The sequence below is a fragment of the Vanellus vanellus genome (genome assembly GCF_965231255.1).
Source record: "Vanellus vanellus genome assembly, chromosome: 1".
NCBI classification, from domain to species: domain Eukaryota; kingdom Metazoa; phylum Chordata; class Aves; order Charadriiformes; family Charadriidae; genus Vanellus; species Vanellus vanellus.
In genome coordinates, this window is record NC_138905.1 from 220666560 (window position 1) to 220684536 (window position 17977).

General features: G+C 45.3%; 1 protein-coding gene across 1 annotated transcript in view; it reads right to left on the reverse strand.

Moving 5' to 3' along the window:
* Positions 1–909: 909 nt before the first annotated feature.
* FCHSD2 (FCH and double SH3 domains 2) overlaps positions 910–17977 on the reverse strand; it is a gene marked incomplete at both ends in the record, with an annotated part of 178717 nt that continues 161649 nt past the window's right edge. Inside the window, 8 exons of the mRNA XM_082497631.1 lie at positions 910–993; positions 2912–2994; positions 3158–3287; positions 4283–4503; positions 4815–4992; positions 5124–5207; positions 6021–6155; positions 14082–14243. Of these exons, the coding sequence (XP_082353757.1) occupies positions 910–993; positions 2912–2994; positions 3158–3287; positions 4283–4503; positions 4815–4992; positions 5124–5207; positions 6021–6155; positions 14082–14243 (1077 nt within the window). The remainder of the gene's footprint in view (positions 994–2911; positions 2995–3157; positions 3288–4282; positions 4504–4814; positions 4993–5123; positions 5208–6020; positions 6156–14081; positions 14244–17977) is intronic.

Consider the following 17977-nt stretch of genomic DNA (forward strand, 5'->3'; position numbering starts at 1 on the left):
AGATGTGTTGATGACAAAGATATACTGCTAACGTTGGATAATAAAGTACACGGCAATAACTGGGATAAGAATGACCCAAATACTTTAAAAAAAAAAAAAACAAAACACAACCAAAAAACCCCCAAATCTGCTAAGAAAAAAAAAAAAGCAGCTCAATTTCCAGATCTAGGCAAAAATCTCACTTACTTTTCTACCAGTTGGTTTATGCTATGGAACAAGATGTTGCTACTAATTCAGCACCTCCGCATTAGATACTCTATTACTAAATGTACTGCATAAATATTAATACAAAGAACATTTAGTCCTGTTTAACTGTTAATTATTGAAGAGGTGTGCATTAATGTCATCAACGCCATATGATCTGCATCAGTTTTCCTTATCTAGGAGATTATTTTTCCTGTTTCTTCCTTTCTGCGAGGGGATTAAAGAGGAGCCAGCCTCTCCTTATACTCATTTTTCAGTTCCCTTTTTCATTCCGCAAGCTCTGATTAACACCTAATCAGCCGAGTAACGCTACTTGAAGAATCGACAGTCGTTAACACATTCCTATGGCAACAGTAATATACTGTACTAACGCACGGGATGGACGTATGCTACGGCTACGTTGCATGAATGAGGCTCTCGCCTCAGCCTCCGTATAAAAATGGACCACCTTCAGCCAAGAGAGGAAGAATGATGTATATAAATCAAAATAAACAAACAAACAAACAAACAAAAAAGAAACCAAAAGAAAAAGGCACAAAATATTCATGACTGTGGGAAGGAATCCACCACGTCACTGCCACAGAACCCCCTCCCTATCTCTTGCTCTATTTAAAGTCTTCATCATGCAAAGGTGCCTAAAAACGAGATCGACCAAATACCGCGTTTGGTCTTGATTGTAGCACTACTACTGAACTAGTCCAATCGTTACACCAGAGTAATTTCCACGTCCTCTATCTTCTCTGTTGTCCGGCGATGATGCTGCGTCGGGGGCGGTGGAGCTGCTCGCACCTGAAACAGCCAGAATCAGCCTGTAACTATCAGAAAACGGTCAAAATTTCACAACTTGTATAGATTAAAAGCATGACTTTGGGCTTATAACTCAAGACGATGCAAATACACAGATGGTGTATTAAGATCAACAGAACTACAGTGAGTAACCAGCTGAGTTCAGGTCCAGCGGTCTCCAATTAAGCCATCACGGCTCTTCGTTATAGACTGTCACCGCTCTCAACGATTTCTCTCTGATTTTTTTCCCCAGGGTGACCGTCAGTCACGACGGGGCAAACACATGGAGTGAAATACCCTATCTAGTCTACCTGTACCTGTGTGGGACGTAAACCTCGGATGGACTTTGAGCTTTACATGAAACACTTTACAGCCGGTGATGTCCATGCCTGGAACGCAGAAGAACCTCTCGCTGCATCTCAGCAGCTTATTCCTGTTCCATCGCTCACTGACCTGAACGACAGACACCTGAAATCTGATGCTATTTTTACACTCTGCGACATTGATAAAGTTGGTATCGCTCCTGATAGAGATGACCTTACGCGCTAACAGCATTTCACGCAGGGGTTTTATCACGTGATTTCAAAATCCACCAGAGCGACTTGCTACAGAAAATAGGAATTGTGGAGCAATACCGGAACAAACGTCACAATATTTTCATATTTAAAATGCAATACTAACAGAAATCCTTTCAATTAAGGCAGGACACCGTAGTATTGTCTTGAAAAGAAAGTAAATTGCAGGAAACTTGAAGAAAATATAAATCTACAAAACGGAAAAGCTGAATCGGTGTCTTTTTACAGGGGAATAAGATAACGTGAAGCTTCTCTGTTCAATACTTAAATACTTAACGATGCAGCGCTACCTCTGCCTCGCGTATGTCAATGAATAAGGCTAACTCACTGACTACTGGAATATTCAGAGTATCATTTCTGAATATCCAAAAATGCTCTTTTTCTGCAACCTCACTCATTGAGAACACCAGGAAAATACAAATGTTACATCTTAATACGATTTGGTTTAGGACTCTGAAACCCCCAAAACTTGATTTCAAGGTTAATCCCAGGAGATGGATTTCACAAGTTCTAAGCGATTAAATTCTTTCTTTCCTTTCCTAGCAAAATCTCTCTTTCTAAGCAGCAAAGACATCACCACATACATAGTTCTTATCGCGAAGAGTTTTTAATCCAAAACCCTCAAAATCGAGAGGTTGGGAAATAAATTTAACCCTAAACGTGATCGAGTCCCAAGGACAGCGTATCACGTCAGACTGCGGGTGAGCAGCTTTGCCTGCCAGCACGTGGGAGAAGCAGCAGTTCTACAAATCCTGCGATTAAACTCTTCTGGCGGTTATTCACCACCTCTTTTTAAGTTCTGTTTAGAGGTTCTTACATGCGGCAAGAACAGAAGTAATCTCCCAGCGCCTGAAAAGGCAGCAGAAGTTTACCAACTAACATCTATTTTATTATCACGATAGATGTAATTTCCGCCCAGGTTAGATTTCATGACTCCTACGCCTCGCGCAGAGCCACGCGGGTATCACACCCATAAAGGCAGACGCAGAAGGGCAGGTTAGATGAAAAGATAGGGGACGGATGAGATTCAAGGTCATCTTTAAACACGGTGACTGACTGTTTAAACAAGCGCAGCTCTGTTGTGTTCGAGCGTTCACTTTATCTCAAACAGCTCTCGCGTTCTCTAGCTTTTTGCCACCTCTATGGCATTACCCACGGGGAGAGAGCAGACCTTTCCTCGCACTATTCATCTGAGATATCGCGTTTTTATACGTAGTCATTTGATTTGCAGGTCGTCAGGTGCTGTATCACCACCCTGCTTTGAACGTACCTATCCCGATTCACCCAGACTCGGCCCTACGACTCGGTAGCACCGATAAAACCGACAGTATTTGTTTTTAACTTACAGGTCGCAGTTTGCCATAGGAAGTTTCAGGAGGAATTCGTGGAGGCTGTGAGAATCCAGGAGACTCTGAACCGAAGCTGTTTTCTGAAAGAGTAAGCAACAACCCATCACAAACCAGCCGCTCCGCATCGCTGAATTAAACTTACGTTGCCAAAAAAAGCTTCTTTCTTCCCCCACCACAAAATGTGAGCATTCTAAATTAAGCATTCAGCTGAAACATTTCTTTTACTATCACAAAATTTCTTACCGTTAGTTGATGGTGATCTGGGGAAGTACTGAGAACCTCTTTTATCCGGACTGTGGTAGGGACTGGTGGGAGGCTGGTCATAGAGCGGCAGCGGTGGAAGGGCGTTATTAGGCTTTGGAGTTGGGGATACCTGTGGTAAACAGAGAGGGGTGATGCAGAAAACCTTACTGCTCGGCGGATTTTAGGTACGCAGCGAGCGACAGTAAGTTCTGTGACACATCAGTACAGTAGGAACTCGCATCTGGAGAAAAACCACCCGGCAAAAGTGCTGTCAGGTACGTTTGGGAAGGAAAGCCAGGATATCCAACAGTGATTATATGTATTTTTTAAATCATAGGTTGCCACTGAGCAGAAATTTTCATCCTCTCCCAGATAATTTAGGCGACTTTTTGAAGGTTATCTGCAAAAAATCATTTGATCGAGCGTGTTTCTCCACATATATTCACATAAAAGCATTAAGATTGTGGAGTTTTATCCCAACTCAATCGCACGTTTATCATTTAAATGTTAAGTTTTCACGGTCTTCCCAAATCAAAGAATGAAAATACTGGAGAAATTACTTTGTAGGGAACATGGAAGTCCGGTTTCTAGCACCACAGTTACACATAAGAATGTGACTGATTTTCTATTATGATACAAGGATTACAGAGCCACATGGCGATGAGGATGTTTTTGCAAAAATTACCGTAATACAATATTCGGCAGTATTTTGCCCTTCAAAAACTGAGCGGATACAGAACAGATTTAAGTATGAAAGCATTAAATTAGGGCTGAGAGCGCCTGTAATTCTCTTTTTGCCAGGCTGCGTTTGACGTCTCAGTCTACGCCTTAAATTAACTGCAGGAAGTAGACTGTGAATTTTCTCCTTTGGCTCACTGCCTTTCTACCCAAATACTTGCCTTTATTCGCAAATCTGTTACATTTCCCAAAACGTGTCAGTTGATAACTATTAGGCTGGGTAAGAAACTAAAACAGGGGGGGGTTGATGTTTTTTTTTTTTTTCCTGAAGTTGGTTCCGATTATTTATTTTTCCCCTAAGGAAGCAGCGGATCTTTGCAGCCCCGCAAAATCGCCCCAATAAACCAGTATCCTACGTGCAAGCTACCACCTCAACTCTTTACGTACCTGGATATCTCCAATCCACTGAGTTTCTCCATTTTCTGAGGCCGTAAGCTCTTCAACTAATACTGATGGGAACACCCCAACGCGGCCGTTGAATTCTCCTTCCCAAAAACCATCATCATCTTGATTTTCCTTGTTCAAGATGCGGATGATGGCTCCTTCCGGGAAGGAGAGCTCATCATCTGTCTGCCCCTCATAATCGTAAAGTGCTTTTACAAAACAGACTGAAGAGAAGAGGGGAGGGGAAATAAAGTGGAATTAGCATGAGCTTAAAAAAATGATCAAGTAATATACATAATTGCTGAGCCAAATTCTTTTAGTTTTCTTTAATTTTAGTTACGTTAATCTCAATTCTGGGAGATAGCCAAGTAAATTACACAGATTTCATATGAGATAGATAATTACCGAGAACAGTTGTACTCAGATACGCATGAAATATGAGAAATTCTCATGTGTGACATCCAAACTGGCTATGCAGAATGTTTTGCCAACAACCTTAATATACTATTTATTTTTTTTTTTTTATGGTATTTACCACTGGAGTCTCCATTCAGGCTGCCTGAGACTAAGTCAGCCTCAGTGGAGTTATTTGAGGTGTGTGAGCGACTATCCAGCGCCGCGAGGGACTGCAGCATACTCAGCAGGCTACTGGACGTCGGGAACTGCAGGTACTTCTCCGGCACATAACCCACTTGCCCTACTTTATTCCGTGCCTGTAAGTAAACGACAGAAAAGACGCTCTGCTTTTGCATGCTATTCTGAAAAGAATCCAAATCCTCTCTCCCGTCCCAAGTTCTATTTCTACAAGTAATAGCGGAAAAAAACAATCTCAGAAAAACGTTACCTTCACCCAGTCTTCCATATCTCCGTCTTCGATAACCTCCAATACCTCGTGTTCCTCGATGGTCAACTCATCTGGCTGCGAAGCCTGAAGCAAAGAACACGACGATTAGAAAATACAAGTGTTTTCAGGCACACGGGACAGGCAGAGTAAGGAACATTCTTATCCAGACTTTTATTAAAAGTTCACTTTTTCTAAAAAATCCGAAGTTTTGCAATGTAACATGCTTGAAAACATATTATTAAGGGTATTTCTGTACACCTACTGACATCCACAAGACCCTTTTTTAGTCCAGAGGATCGATGGAAGTACCCTGAATACCACCCAGCGCGTTGAACCCTATTTACGTTTGAAACCCTAATTACTCCGTACACCAAGACTAAACCTGCCACCGGCTTCAGCCACTGCAGCGGCGTGATTTACAGCTGCCCTCGCAGCGCCAGCAGAAATAAATAGCACAAATGGAGTTTGTCAGCAGAGCATTAACTCCTGAATGGTGGTTTCACTATTCCAGTAGACAGAAGAGCTCTGTGGTACGGCACACAAAAACGCCTAACGCCGAGAAAGCGTTTCGAATACAGCCGCACCGGCTCAGCAACAGAAATCACGACATCTTCAAATGGCACCCGGGCTCCTTGGAGGCAGACAGGGACATCTCTGCAGGCTGCAATTCGCAGGCAGACTTCGGTACTCCGCTGAACTGCAGCTTAAATGTGTTTCACAACAGTATGGATTTTACGCTGCTGCAGTTTTTCCCAGCCAGACGTTAGATAATGCGCACGCGCCACTGGTGAGCTGACGCTCTACTTCAAACTCCCACAGAAGAGTTACAGCTATCGTTTGTTTGTCGCGTAATTGATTTTTCTAATCAATTATTAAAAAAAAATAAATATCACAAACCTTATATGAATACACCACTTTGCAGGTGAGAGGATAATTTCTTAGGGTACCAGAAGGACTAGAACTACTGTCATCAAAAACATCCATGCTATCTTCAAACTCTTCGCCTTCTTCCTTTTCTGCATCAGCATTAATCTATCAAAACAAACGAAACTTGGCATTATACCATCAAATCAAAATAAGTGAAGAAATAACAATAAAAATGAATTGATAAATATTCTTCAGTGTGGTTTTTTTTTTTTTTACTGACGATTAGTGAAATTATCACAGAATCACAGAATTTTCAGAGTTGGAAGGGACCTCTAGAGATCATCTAGTCCAACTCCCCTAAAATTGGACCAAAAAAAAAAAAAAAAGACTAAATAATATTCAACATACGATTCTCAAACACCATCGGGAAAGCAGTCACCAACTGAAGCAAATACAGAGAAGCAAAAGAGTAAGAGCTGTCACCAAATTACATTTTTGCTTAATTCATCTGTGTTTCTTCGTTCCAGCACAGGCCCGGGGACTTCGAAAAGAACTTTAGAAGATTTTGGAAGGTCCAACTCAACCGCTGGACGGTTATCTGTTTTCCAGATAAGCTGCGAGAGAGTGACTAACGTACTTTGGAGATGGCGTTTCAGAGGCACAGCAAATAGTTTAATGGAAAAAAGAGTCACTTACAGAGAATTTATGCTACTGAAAGATTAATGTACCTGACCACGCGCCATAAACTGCAGTGGAAATACTTAAATTTGAAAAAACAAACAAAGAAACAAAAAAATCATCCTTCCAGCTGGTGTGTTCCGCACAACAGATTTGCTGCAGTTCATAAAACAAAAAAGAATTTTCAGAGAAAGAATGATGATTAAAAACTAGCTATGAAAGTTTAAATAAAAACTGAAGTCAATACACTGGAAAAATACAAGTTTCTATAAGTGTAGTTTGGGCAACGTTGACACGAGCTGTGCTTTGGCCTTTTGCCTGGATTAAATTATGAAGAAACACTTTATCTCATGTGAAAACAGGCGAGTCCTTCCAATCAAAGGCAACGCTGTTATGTATTTGCCTTCTTCCCTTTATTTATTCCTTTTAATCTGGGAGTGAATTTGGTATTCCTCATGAAGACTAAAAGGCTGATAAATCAAGAAAAAATTAGGCTGAGACCAAAAAGGCACTGTGCAGGTTCCTGAACCAGCTGTCTCCACACCTCCGCCCTGGGATATCTTTGCTCTTCCAGACCTGGAGCAGGAGGGCACAGAGCTTCATCATCTTCTGACTTCGATTAATCTTTATGTTAAAATTCCTAGATCCTTGTAATTCATAGGATTTTTTTCCCCTACTCGTTTTCATTCAAATGCAGTTTGCATCCATTGCTGCTTAAACGGATGAATGGCTGGAGAGCAGCCCTGGGGAGAAGGACCTGGGCCTGTTGGTGGGTGAGAAGCTCAACACGAGCCGGCAATGTGCGCTGGCAGCCCAGCGAGCCCCCGGCACCCCGGCCTGCATCCCCCCAGCGTGGCCAACAGGGCAAGGGGGGGACTGTGCCCCTTTGCTGCGCTCTGCTCTGCTCTGGGGAGACCCCCCCCAGTGCTGCCTCCAGCTCGGGGGCCTCAGCACAGGAGAGACATGGAGCTGGTGGAGCGGGGCCAGAGGAGGCCCTGGAGATGGTACGAGGGCTGGAGCCCCTCTGCTGGGAGGACAGGCTGGGAGAGGTGGGGAGGTTCAGCCTGGAGAGGAGAAGGCTCCGGGGAGACTTTAGAGCCCCTTCCAGTCCCTAAAGGGGCTCCAGGAAAGCTGGGGAGGGGCTTTTTACAGGGGCATGTAGTGACAGGACGAGGGAGAACGACTTCAAACTGGAAGAGGGGAGAGTTAGATGAGATCTGAGGAAGAAATTCTTGACTGTGAGGGTGGTGAGCCCCTGGCGCAGGGTGCCCCGAGAAGCTGTGACTGCCCCATCCCTGGAGGTGCTCAAGGCCAGGTTGGATGGGGCTCGGAGCAACCTGGGCTGGTGGGAGGTGTCCCTGCCCAGGGCAGGGGGGTTGGGACTTGATAATCTTCAAGGTCCCTTCCAACCTAAACCACTCTGTGATTCTATGAAATGTGTTCATGGATGTTGCGGTAACAAAAACCCACTGTCCTACGTAGCTATGCTTTGATATATTGCCAACCAACTATAAATTACAGCAAATTTAAGATTCCCCCCCCCCAGTTTCTAACCGCCTTTTGCTGTGCATGGTCTGTGTCCCAGCAGCCAGGGCTGACACTCAGCTGACAGCCATATGAAACATCACGGAAATTAGTGGATCATGGCTAGAAAGACTCGTTTGTAAAACATCTGGTCCTGGTTTTCTAACACGAGGAAGAAAAATACATGTTAATTTTCAGTGTGTGGGCTGCTCGAACTCCTTGAATAGCATCATTTGCAAAGTAGGCACGCAGAAGGAAAACAGCATTAATGATACAGAAAACTTAGCGGCTTGTTTCATAACACTCATCTTTCCACTGGTCGCGTTTTGCAATACACGTATTCAGGGACTGAAACCAAAATTGGGTTTGCACAGGTTGCTGGTATCAGATGACAATCGCGCTTGAGTACAAACCAGTAACTTAATATTTAGACTCATAGAATCATCTAGGTTGGAAGGGACCTTGAACATCATCAAGTCCAACCATCAACCCAACACCGCCGAAACGACCACTAAACCATGTTCCCTCAGCACCACATCTGCCCATCTTTTAAATGCCTCCAGGGATGGCGACTCCACCATTTCCCTGGGCAGCCTCTTCCAATGTTTGATAACCTTTTTGGTGAAGAATTTTTTCCTAATATCCAACCTAAACCTCCCCTGGCACAACTTGAGGCCATTCCCTCTTGTCCTATCACCTATTCCTTGGGAGAAGAGACCAACCCCCCTCGCTACACCCTCCTTTCAGGGAGCTGTAGAGAGCGAGAAGGTCTCCTCTCAGCCTCCTTTGCTCCAGGCTGAACACCACCAGGGCCCTCAGCCGCTCCTCATCAGACGTGTGCTCCAGACCCCTCACCAGCTCCGTTGCCCTTCTCTGGACACATTCCAACACCTCAGTGTCTTTCCTGGAGTGAGGGGCCCAACACTGAACACAGCACTTGAGGTGGGGCCTCACCAGTGCCAAGTACTGGGGGATGATCACTGCCCCAGTCCTGCTGGCCACACTATTCCTGATACAGGCCAGGATGCCGTTGGCCTTCTTGGCCACCTGGGCACACTGCCGGCTCATATTCATCCGGCTGTCCACCAACACCCCCAGGGCCTTCTCCACCGGGCAGCTTTCCAGCCACTCCTCCCCAAGCCTGTAGCATCCATGGGGTTGGTGTGACCCAAGTGCAGGACCCGGCACTTGGCCTTGGTGACCCTCACACCATTGGCCTCAGCCCATCGGTCCAGCCTGTCCAGGTCCCTCTGTAGAGCCATCCTACCCTCAAGCAGATCCGCACTCCCACCCAACTTGGTGTCATCTGTGAACTTACTGAGGGTGCACTCGATCCCCTCCTCCAGGTCGTTGATAAAGATATGAAAGAGAAGCGGCCCCAGTGCTCAGCCCTGGGGAACACCACTCGTGAAAGACATTTTATCCCTTTACAGTGAAAATCATCCACTTTCACGTTCCACACCAACACACCAACTGCAAACTTTATTTCTAACCCTGCAATACTCTACCCCTCCTGTAGAAATGTTTCGACTAACTGTAGTGCTTCAGGTCCCAGCAAATAGGAAACATAAAGACACTATTCCCTCTTCCTTGTTTGAATAAATTACATTTACAATACTTTTGTTATAGGCAGCACAGACACTGCATACGTTTTCCAGATGATATTAAAATTCAAAATGACGATTAACTGTTTTGGGCACGTACACCAGAAAATAAAAATAAATGTATTCCCTCCCAAGATTATGCATTTCATCATTATATCAGAAAGTCCGTCGACTGCAGAGGTGATGAGGTATTAACTCTTTCAGCTCGTTATGTTATTGCAGCAGGTTTAATAAATAGTGATATCGAGGCATCGATGCTGCTTTCTTCTTTTAACTCTTTGGAAAAAAAAAACATATCGAGAGCTTTGCTGAACAAATTATGTCATGACAAAGACCGCCACAAAGAGCGAAGCCGCACAGGACGTAATGACAGCAGGTAGCCGGTTTCTGAACGTTAAACACTGCCCGCTCGTCAAGGATGAAGTGAAAGTGCTGCTTATTATATGCTGTAGTGATTCTTCTAATAATTGCAAGCAGCATAATTTCGGGAACAGTTCTAAGAATTCCATCTCCGGGCTGTCCTCATCTGGCCTGCCAAGGTCAACAGAGTCTTTTTTTTTTTTTTTTTTTAATACGGGAGCATACGTAAGTGTAAAAGGGGAAAATAAGAATCAGAGTTTAACCTCCCACGCCGTGGCATCTGCTGGCTCGCCAGGGACTAGCACGGGGTTTGGCTCCAGGGCCAACTGCCGGCATGTCTGCTGAGAGAGAGAACAAGGCGCTGGGTGCAATCCAACATGCACAACGGGAAGCGAAAGGAGGTGGAGTACGAGGAGAAAGGGAAAATACCACTGTTAAACACAGCTATGTAACATGTCCTCCTCTATCCTGGCTAGAAAGGATCTGAAATAAAAGTCGGCACAGGAACTCCTTTGGGATTTGGGAAGGCTGAAGCTTGGGTCTGCACCTACAACTCCAACCTCTAAATATACTATTAACGGCGGGGATAAAGCTGCAGAGACGGGCTGGGCAGAGCAGCGATTCTAAAATTGTTACTGCAAATCGCTGTCACTGTGTTTGAGCTCTGCATGTAACACAGAACCATAGAATGGTTTGGGTTGGAAGGGACCTTAAAGACCATCCAGTTCCAACCCCCCTGCATAGGCAGGAACACCTCCCACCAGCCCAGGTTGCTCCAAGCCCCGTCCAACCTGGCCTTCAACACCTCCAGGGATAGGGCAGCCACAGCTCCTCTGGGCAACCTGCGCCAGTGCCTCACCACCCTCACAGTCAACAATTTCTTCCTCATATCTCATCTCAATCTCCCCTCTTCCAGTGTAAAACTATTCCTCCTCGTCCCATCGCTCCCCTCCCTGATCCAGAGTCCCTCCCCAGCTCTCCTGGAGCCCCTTTAGGCACTGGAAGGGGCTCTGAGGTCTCCACGGAGCCTTCTCTTCTCCAGGCTGAACACCCCCAACTCTCCCAGCCTGTCCTCCCAGCAGAGGGGCTCCAGCCCTCCCAGCAGCTCCGGGGCCTCCTCTGGCCCCGCTCCACCAGCTCCATGTCTCTCCTGTGCTGAGGTCCCCGAGCTGGAGGCAGCACTGCAGGGGGGGTCTCCCCAGAGCAGAGCAGAGCGCAGCAGAGGGGCACAGTCCCCCCCTCGCCCTGTTGGCCACACTGCCGGGGATGCAGCCCGGGGTGCCGGGGGCTCGGTGAGGTGCCAGTGCCCATTGCTGGATCATGGTGAGCTTCTCATCCACCTACACCCCCAAGTCCTTCTCCTCAGTGCTGCTCTCCATCCCTTTATCCCCAGCCTGGAGTTGTGCATGCTATTGCCCGAACCCACATGCTGGACCGTGCACTTGGCCTTGCTGAACTTCATGAGGTTTGCACATACCCACCTCTCCAGCCCGTCCAGGTCCCTCTGGACAACTTAGAAGAAACATCCCAATACCCTGAAGAAAGCAGAGCGGATTCAGTACTTGCTCACTTTTTGAACTAAAGTTGACGTAGATGAAAATATCTGTACAACCAAAAAAGCCTTTCCCTCTAAAGGTTTGCCACCATTACCAAAAAAACAATACAGAAGCAGGAAAGTATGAAGAAACATGGGAACGAGCAGGATTTTTTTCTGTGGAGATACCACACGCTTGTTGAAATGGAGATTTGGTTTCTCTTAGGTGGTCAATGAAAGCAAGCCATGCGCCAAATCACGGAATGCCAGAACGGTCAGGGTTGGAAGGGACCTCTGGAGCTCCCCCAGTCCCACCCCCTGCCAGAGCAGGGGCACCTACAGCAGTGGCACAGGACACGTCCAGGCGGGTTTGGAATGGCTCCAGAGTGGGAGACTCCCCCACCTCTCTGGGCAGCTGTGCCAGTGCTCTGCCGCCCTCACAGGAGAGAAATTCCTCCTCAGGTTTACATGGAACTTCCTATGGTCAAGTTTGTGCCCATTCCCTCTTGTCCTGTCACTGGGCACCACTGGAAAAAGACTGTTCCCATCCCCCCGCCACCCTCCCTTGAAGGATTTATAAGCGTTGATAAGATCCCCCCTCAGTCTTCTCTTCTGCAGACTGAAAAGCCCCAAGTCCCTCAGCCTTTCCTCATGAGAGATGCTCCGGTCCCCTCATCATCTTTGCAGCCCTTTGCTGGACCCTCTCCAGCAGTTCCCTGTCCTTCTTGACCTGGGGAGCCCAGAACTGGACACAGTGCTCCAGATATGGCCTCACCGGGGCAGAGCAGAGGGGGAGGATGACCTCCCTCCACCTGCTGGTCACACTCTTCTTGGTGCCCCCCAGGGTGCCATTGGCCTTCTTGGCCACCAGGGCACATTGGTGGCTGAAGTCTGTGATGCAATGAAAAACCCCATTCCCCTGAAAGTTTTGTTATACAGAATATATATTGTGGCTGTCCAAAGCTTTTAAGATTCAAAAGAAAGTATGAATTAATTAATTTCAATAGTGTATGAAGACTATAGTTGGAAAAGTATCCACACGCAAACCAAGACTTTATAAACGCCTCTACATTTTGTTAAGTATTATGCACAGAAAATTTAAAATTTGTTTGAGGCAAAGTGACTAAACCTTCAGGAATTTTATTTGAGTCGGTTACTGGTGAGGAACCACAGATTGGGCAGTTTTACTGCCAACGGTGACAGCTCAGCGTCGCACGCCATGGAGGGGAATTAAAAAAAAAGAGAATACGAGCTCTTTTAAGCAGTTCCTGTTCTCTTCGCTCGGGCAGCGGCTCGGTTCAGCTATCGCTATTTTTTTTTGAAACATCATTCTTCAGGGGAGGTGAGGGCAGAGAAAGGCGAGTTTTCTTTTCCTTCTCTCTTGAATTACATAAAAATGTTCTTTCTTCCACGCAAAACAGATGGGAGATGTCTCGGCCTATTTTGCAAAGCAGCTATAGGCATTATAAAGACAATTAGTACTCCTGAGTACAAAATCATTACCCATCTTGCATCGAACCAAGTCGCTTCTTAGTTCAATTTTGGGTCCACCGGCTGCTATTTTCAAAAGAGTCAGCGGGACTTCGGACACAGCGAGCCACGCTCCCGCAGTCGAATTGAACTGTTTAAGAAGTTCCCGACTGTCTGGATGAAACGCAGCAGTGATCAGGTTTGCGCTCTCTTCTAATTTAAGTTCTTTAGTGCTTTACCTGAAACTAGTTATTCGTATAGAAAATGTCAAATATTGACTGTATCTCGAATAACAGGGCAGTAACTTGCAGGTGAGTAGTGGTAACATCTACAGCTATGACAAATTCTTTGAGGGAAACACCTAACCCTGCTCACAGTCGGAGAGACAGTTTTCCAAAGCTTTTCGCTGACTTTTAACGAATGAAATTTTCATCTCAACTATCCAAATCAATTTGGAAAACGGGTTTTCTTTCTCGATGACTTTCACTGTGATCCGCACACACAAACGACTCTTGAAGAGATGACGTAGAGGCGGCATTTTTCTAAATACTAAGAAAAAAACTAACACCTTTCATGCAAGTATCTCAGATAACATCGTAAACTATTAATGAAACTTCAAAGAAACACGCAGACGTTTTTCTTTTCACGAGATGGCAAATAAACGTTATGGCACTTATCCAAGGTCAGAAAAATCAATCGAAAGTAAACTCAGCAACAGAATACCAAAATCCCTCCCCCTTTTTTTTTTTTTCTTTTTTCTTTGGTTTCTTCCATGAAATTCAGCCACATAAAGCTACAAAGCTACAAGATTCTTCCACCAAATATTATCAATTTGGTTTTCTATTGGATATTAAGTTAGGAGTTGCTACTAGGAAAGAGCCCCGTGGAGATGAAATGAGTTTTACATGTCAGAAACCGTACCAGGTGTGAAGAGCCATTGTTGGTCACAGGAGGCAGACTGGCCCAGCGTTCGTTTTCCAGTTCTTCCATCACTTGGTTCATGGCGCTTTTCAGCCACGTATCCACGGACACACCGATCTGCTTCAGCAGATCAAGACGGGCTTCTGCTTTCAGCTTAATTATCTGAGGAAATAAACACGCGCAAGTCAAGAATTCTTTCAAGATTACATTTCGCTCCTTGCCACCGTTCAAACGCGTTATTTCCCGATCTGCAAATTACAGAAATTACGCAAATAGGTGGCTCCGAAAGCTGCTCCACGAGGAAATGAGTCCAGTTCTTCATTTCCTTGCCTGCGGGAAGGCGCTGTGAGCCAAGAGACAGGGAATGGTTTTCTAGAGATGTAAAACTACAGGCACAGCCACTTCCACACCTTGGTGTTTTTAAAATAACACCTATTTATGCGAACTTTCTATTCGTATACTCATCTATTCCAGTGGTCGGTTAGTCGAGATTATTTTCAAAGTGCAAAAACCCAGACAAACCCCAGCGCTTCACAGTATCTTTAAAATTAGGAATACTGCTGGGCTGCAGACCCCGGATGCCCTTTCGGCTGATGGCTAAACTGGACGCGATACGCAAATAAATGCCATGCGATAAACACACACACACACAAACCCACTAACCCCCAACTGGGGTTATTTTCCATCAGCACTTGCCAGAGATCACAGGAAGCTTTTTGTTACGGAAACGGAATATCGTAATAATTCCAAAATTAAACAAATAACACACTTCAACAAACAGTTTCACGACTTTTGTCTTTAGAACAGAATGAAAATTTAGGGTTTTCTGGCAGCTGGGTTCACTTCAGCGTCCTGGCACGCTTTCCGGCTGACGGAGCCAAGGCTTTCACAAATTCATGGCAAACCACCACCCTGATCCAAATTATTTAACAATCTGAACAGAAGGAATGGAAAGAGTAGCATGAAGAAATTCCAAATTTCAAGAGAAACGAAATTCAGAATTTCAAGAAAAGCAGAATTTCAAAGATTGCATCATTGGAGGTTAAACCTAGGAATAAAATTGAGGATATTTAAGTCCAGTCCAGCCCTATCATCACCATCCTGTTGCACTGGCTCATCAGAGGAACAAAAATCACATAATTTACCAAAGATCCTCCAGTGAGTCACTGATGGAGCCAACACCAGAAACCCACTGAACCGCCCTGGAGTTTTTCCCACATTTCCTTTCGTAGCAAGTTACTGTGCCACGAGCAAAGTCTCGTCTCCTTTCTCACCCTTCCACGGGGATCAGAAGCGCCTTATTTCAGCGTCATGGCCTGGATCGACACACCAAGTTAGCAGCAGCACTGGGAAACCAAGGAAAACCAGCAAAAAAAAAGATGGGTCTAAGCAAAAATTAGAGGGAAATTGCCTTTTCTGTAGTGGTTGAAGCACAGTAGACTACGTAAGAACTAACATACGGTGAATTAAAATGCCAATTGGTGCTACATAGATTTTTCTCTCTCTTACAAATATCCTTACTATATACAAAATATTGTGTGCCAAAATGATACTGGTATTTTTTATGTTTTTTGACATACTGCTGCACTTCACTATTATCTTTCTATGAAGATGGTAAATCAGAAAATAAACGACTATAACTTTCATTCAGCTGAACCCCCAAACCTGGATCCATTTTCATTTTCAAACTATTTGCGAAGGTGACTTTAAACCTGTTTCAAATGACTTTTTAGAGATACTATTTTTGATTTCATTTAGAAAAAATGTGATTTTTTTAGAAAGTAGGTAAACTATTAGATTAAAATTTATTATGTGAAATACGGACACATAATATCTTCATACAGATACAGCTGCATGCACAGGCTCTCCCACGTAATTAGGTATGGAGACCGAGGGATCAGACAAGCTTGGGAAGTATTTCCCACGGGAAAAGCCAAAGCCACTCAGCCAAGTGGTTTCCACTTCTCCGTGCAAGTGGTCTTCAGGTGAATGATTAACATGTACTGTAAATACCGTTCATATCACAGTATCACAGTATGCTAGGGATTGGAAGGGACCTCAAAAGATCATCTAGTCCAATCCCCCTGTCGGAGCAGGAGAAAATAGCTGAGAAAATAAGGAAAAAAGTAAAATATATATGTATCGCATTACTTCAGTCAAGATTCAGAAAATACTGATTTAAAAAGAATAAAAAGGCCAAAGATGGACCCACGCACCAGCAGTTACGTTTGAGGGGCAGATCCTTTCAATTAGATTGTGGCATAAAGCATCTTCCGAAAACCTTGGAAGTTGCCCAAACCCCAACCCGAAATGTGTAAATATTTACAAAAGCAATACCTGTGAGAAGGTCTGAAATCATAGAATCACAGAATGGTTTAGGATGGAAAGGACCTTGAAGATCATCGAGTTCCAACCCCCCCTGCCATAGGCAGGGACACCTCCCACCAGCCCAGGTTGCCCAAGGCCATGTCCAACCTGGCCTTGAACACCTCCAGGGATGGGGCCTCAACAACCTCTCTGGGCAACCTGTGCCAGTGCCTCACCACCCTCACAGGGAAAAATTTCTTCCTAATGTTCAATCTGAACCTGAATCAGAAGTGTTTTCTGAGTTCCAGCGGTTACTGGAATGGGCATTTTATCCCTTTATCAGTCTTAGAAAGGCAACGCCTCTCACTTAGCTCTTTTCCTTTTGCCTCTACTTACATTAGTTTGTATATTTTAAAACTGTAAGAACATGGAAACAATCATAATTTTAACTAATCATTAATGTTTTGATTAGGATTTGCTTTAGGAGCACTTATGAAACTGGGAAGCGGATTTCTCGCTGTATCAAGCTAAACAAAGGACTCAATTTCAAACCAAAGAAGTTAACACAGAAGGGTTGCACCAAAAAAGCTGAATGCAGGAATGACATTTCTGGACACGAACACACCTCTCTCCTGTTAAGAAGTATTCAAGATTTTAGACAAAAGCACTTTCTAACCACATCTGCTCCGAAAGAAGGGGAGATGAGCAGCTCTACAGCACCCAGTGCTGTGGCAGGGCACGGGGGGGTTAGCAGCTTCGGTGGACACATCCTCCATTGCTTGGCTGTTTGTTGAAGTTGTGATAGACTGACTTAATCACAGAATTGTCGAGGTTGGAAGGGACCTTGAACACCATCAAGTCCAACCATCAACCTCACACTGCCAAAACCACCACTAAACCATGTCCCTCAGCACCAGGTCTACATGTCTTTTAAATATCTCCAGGGATGGTGATGCCACCACTGCCCTGGGCAGCCTCTTCCAACATTTGATAACCCTTTTGGTGAAGAATTTTTTCCTAATATCCAACCTAAACCTCCCCTGGCACAACTTGAGGCCGTTTCCTATTTTCCTATCGCCTGTTCCTCGGGAGAAGAGACCAACCCCCCTCGCTACACCCTCCTTTCAGGGAGCTGTAGAGAGCGAGAAGGTCTCCCCTCAGCCTCCTTTGCTCCAGGCTGAACACCACCAGGGCCCTCAGCTGCTCCTCATCAGACGTGTGCTCCAGACCCCTCACCAGCTCCGTTGCCCTTCTCTGGACATGCTCCAGTGCCTCAATGTCTTTCCTGGAGTGAGGGGCCCAACACTGAACACAGCACTCGAGGTGGAGCCTCACCAGTGCCAAGTACTGGGGGACGGTCACTGCCCCAGTCCTGCTGGCCACACTGTTCCTGATACAGGCCAGGATGCTGTTGGCCTTCTTGGCCACCTGGGCACACTGCCGGCTCACATTCATCCGGCTGTCCACCAACACCCCCAGGGCCTTCTCCACCGGGCAGCTTTCCAGCCACTCCTCCCCAAGCCTGTAGCATCCATGGGGTTGGTGTGACCCAAGTGCAGGACCTGGCACTTGGCCTTGGTGACCCTCAC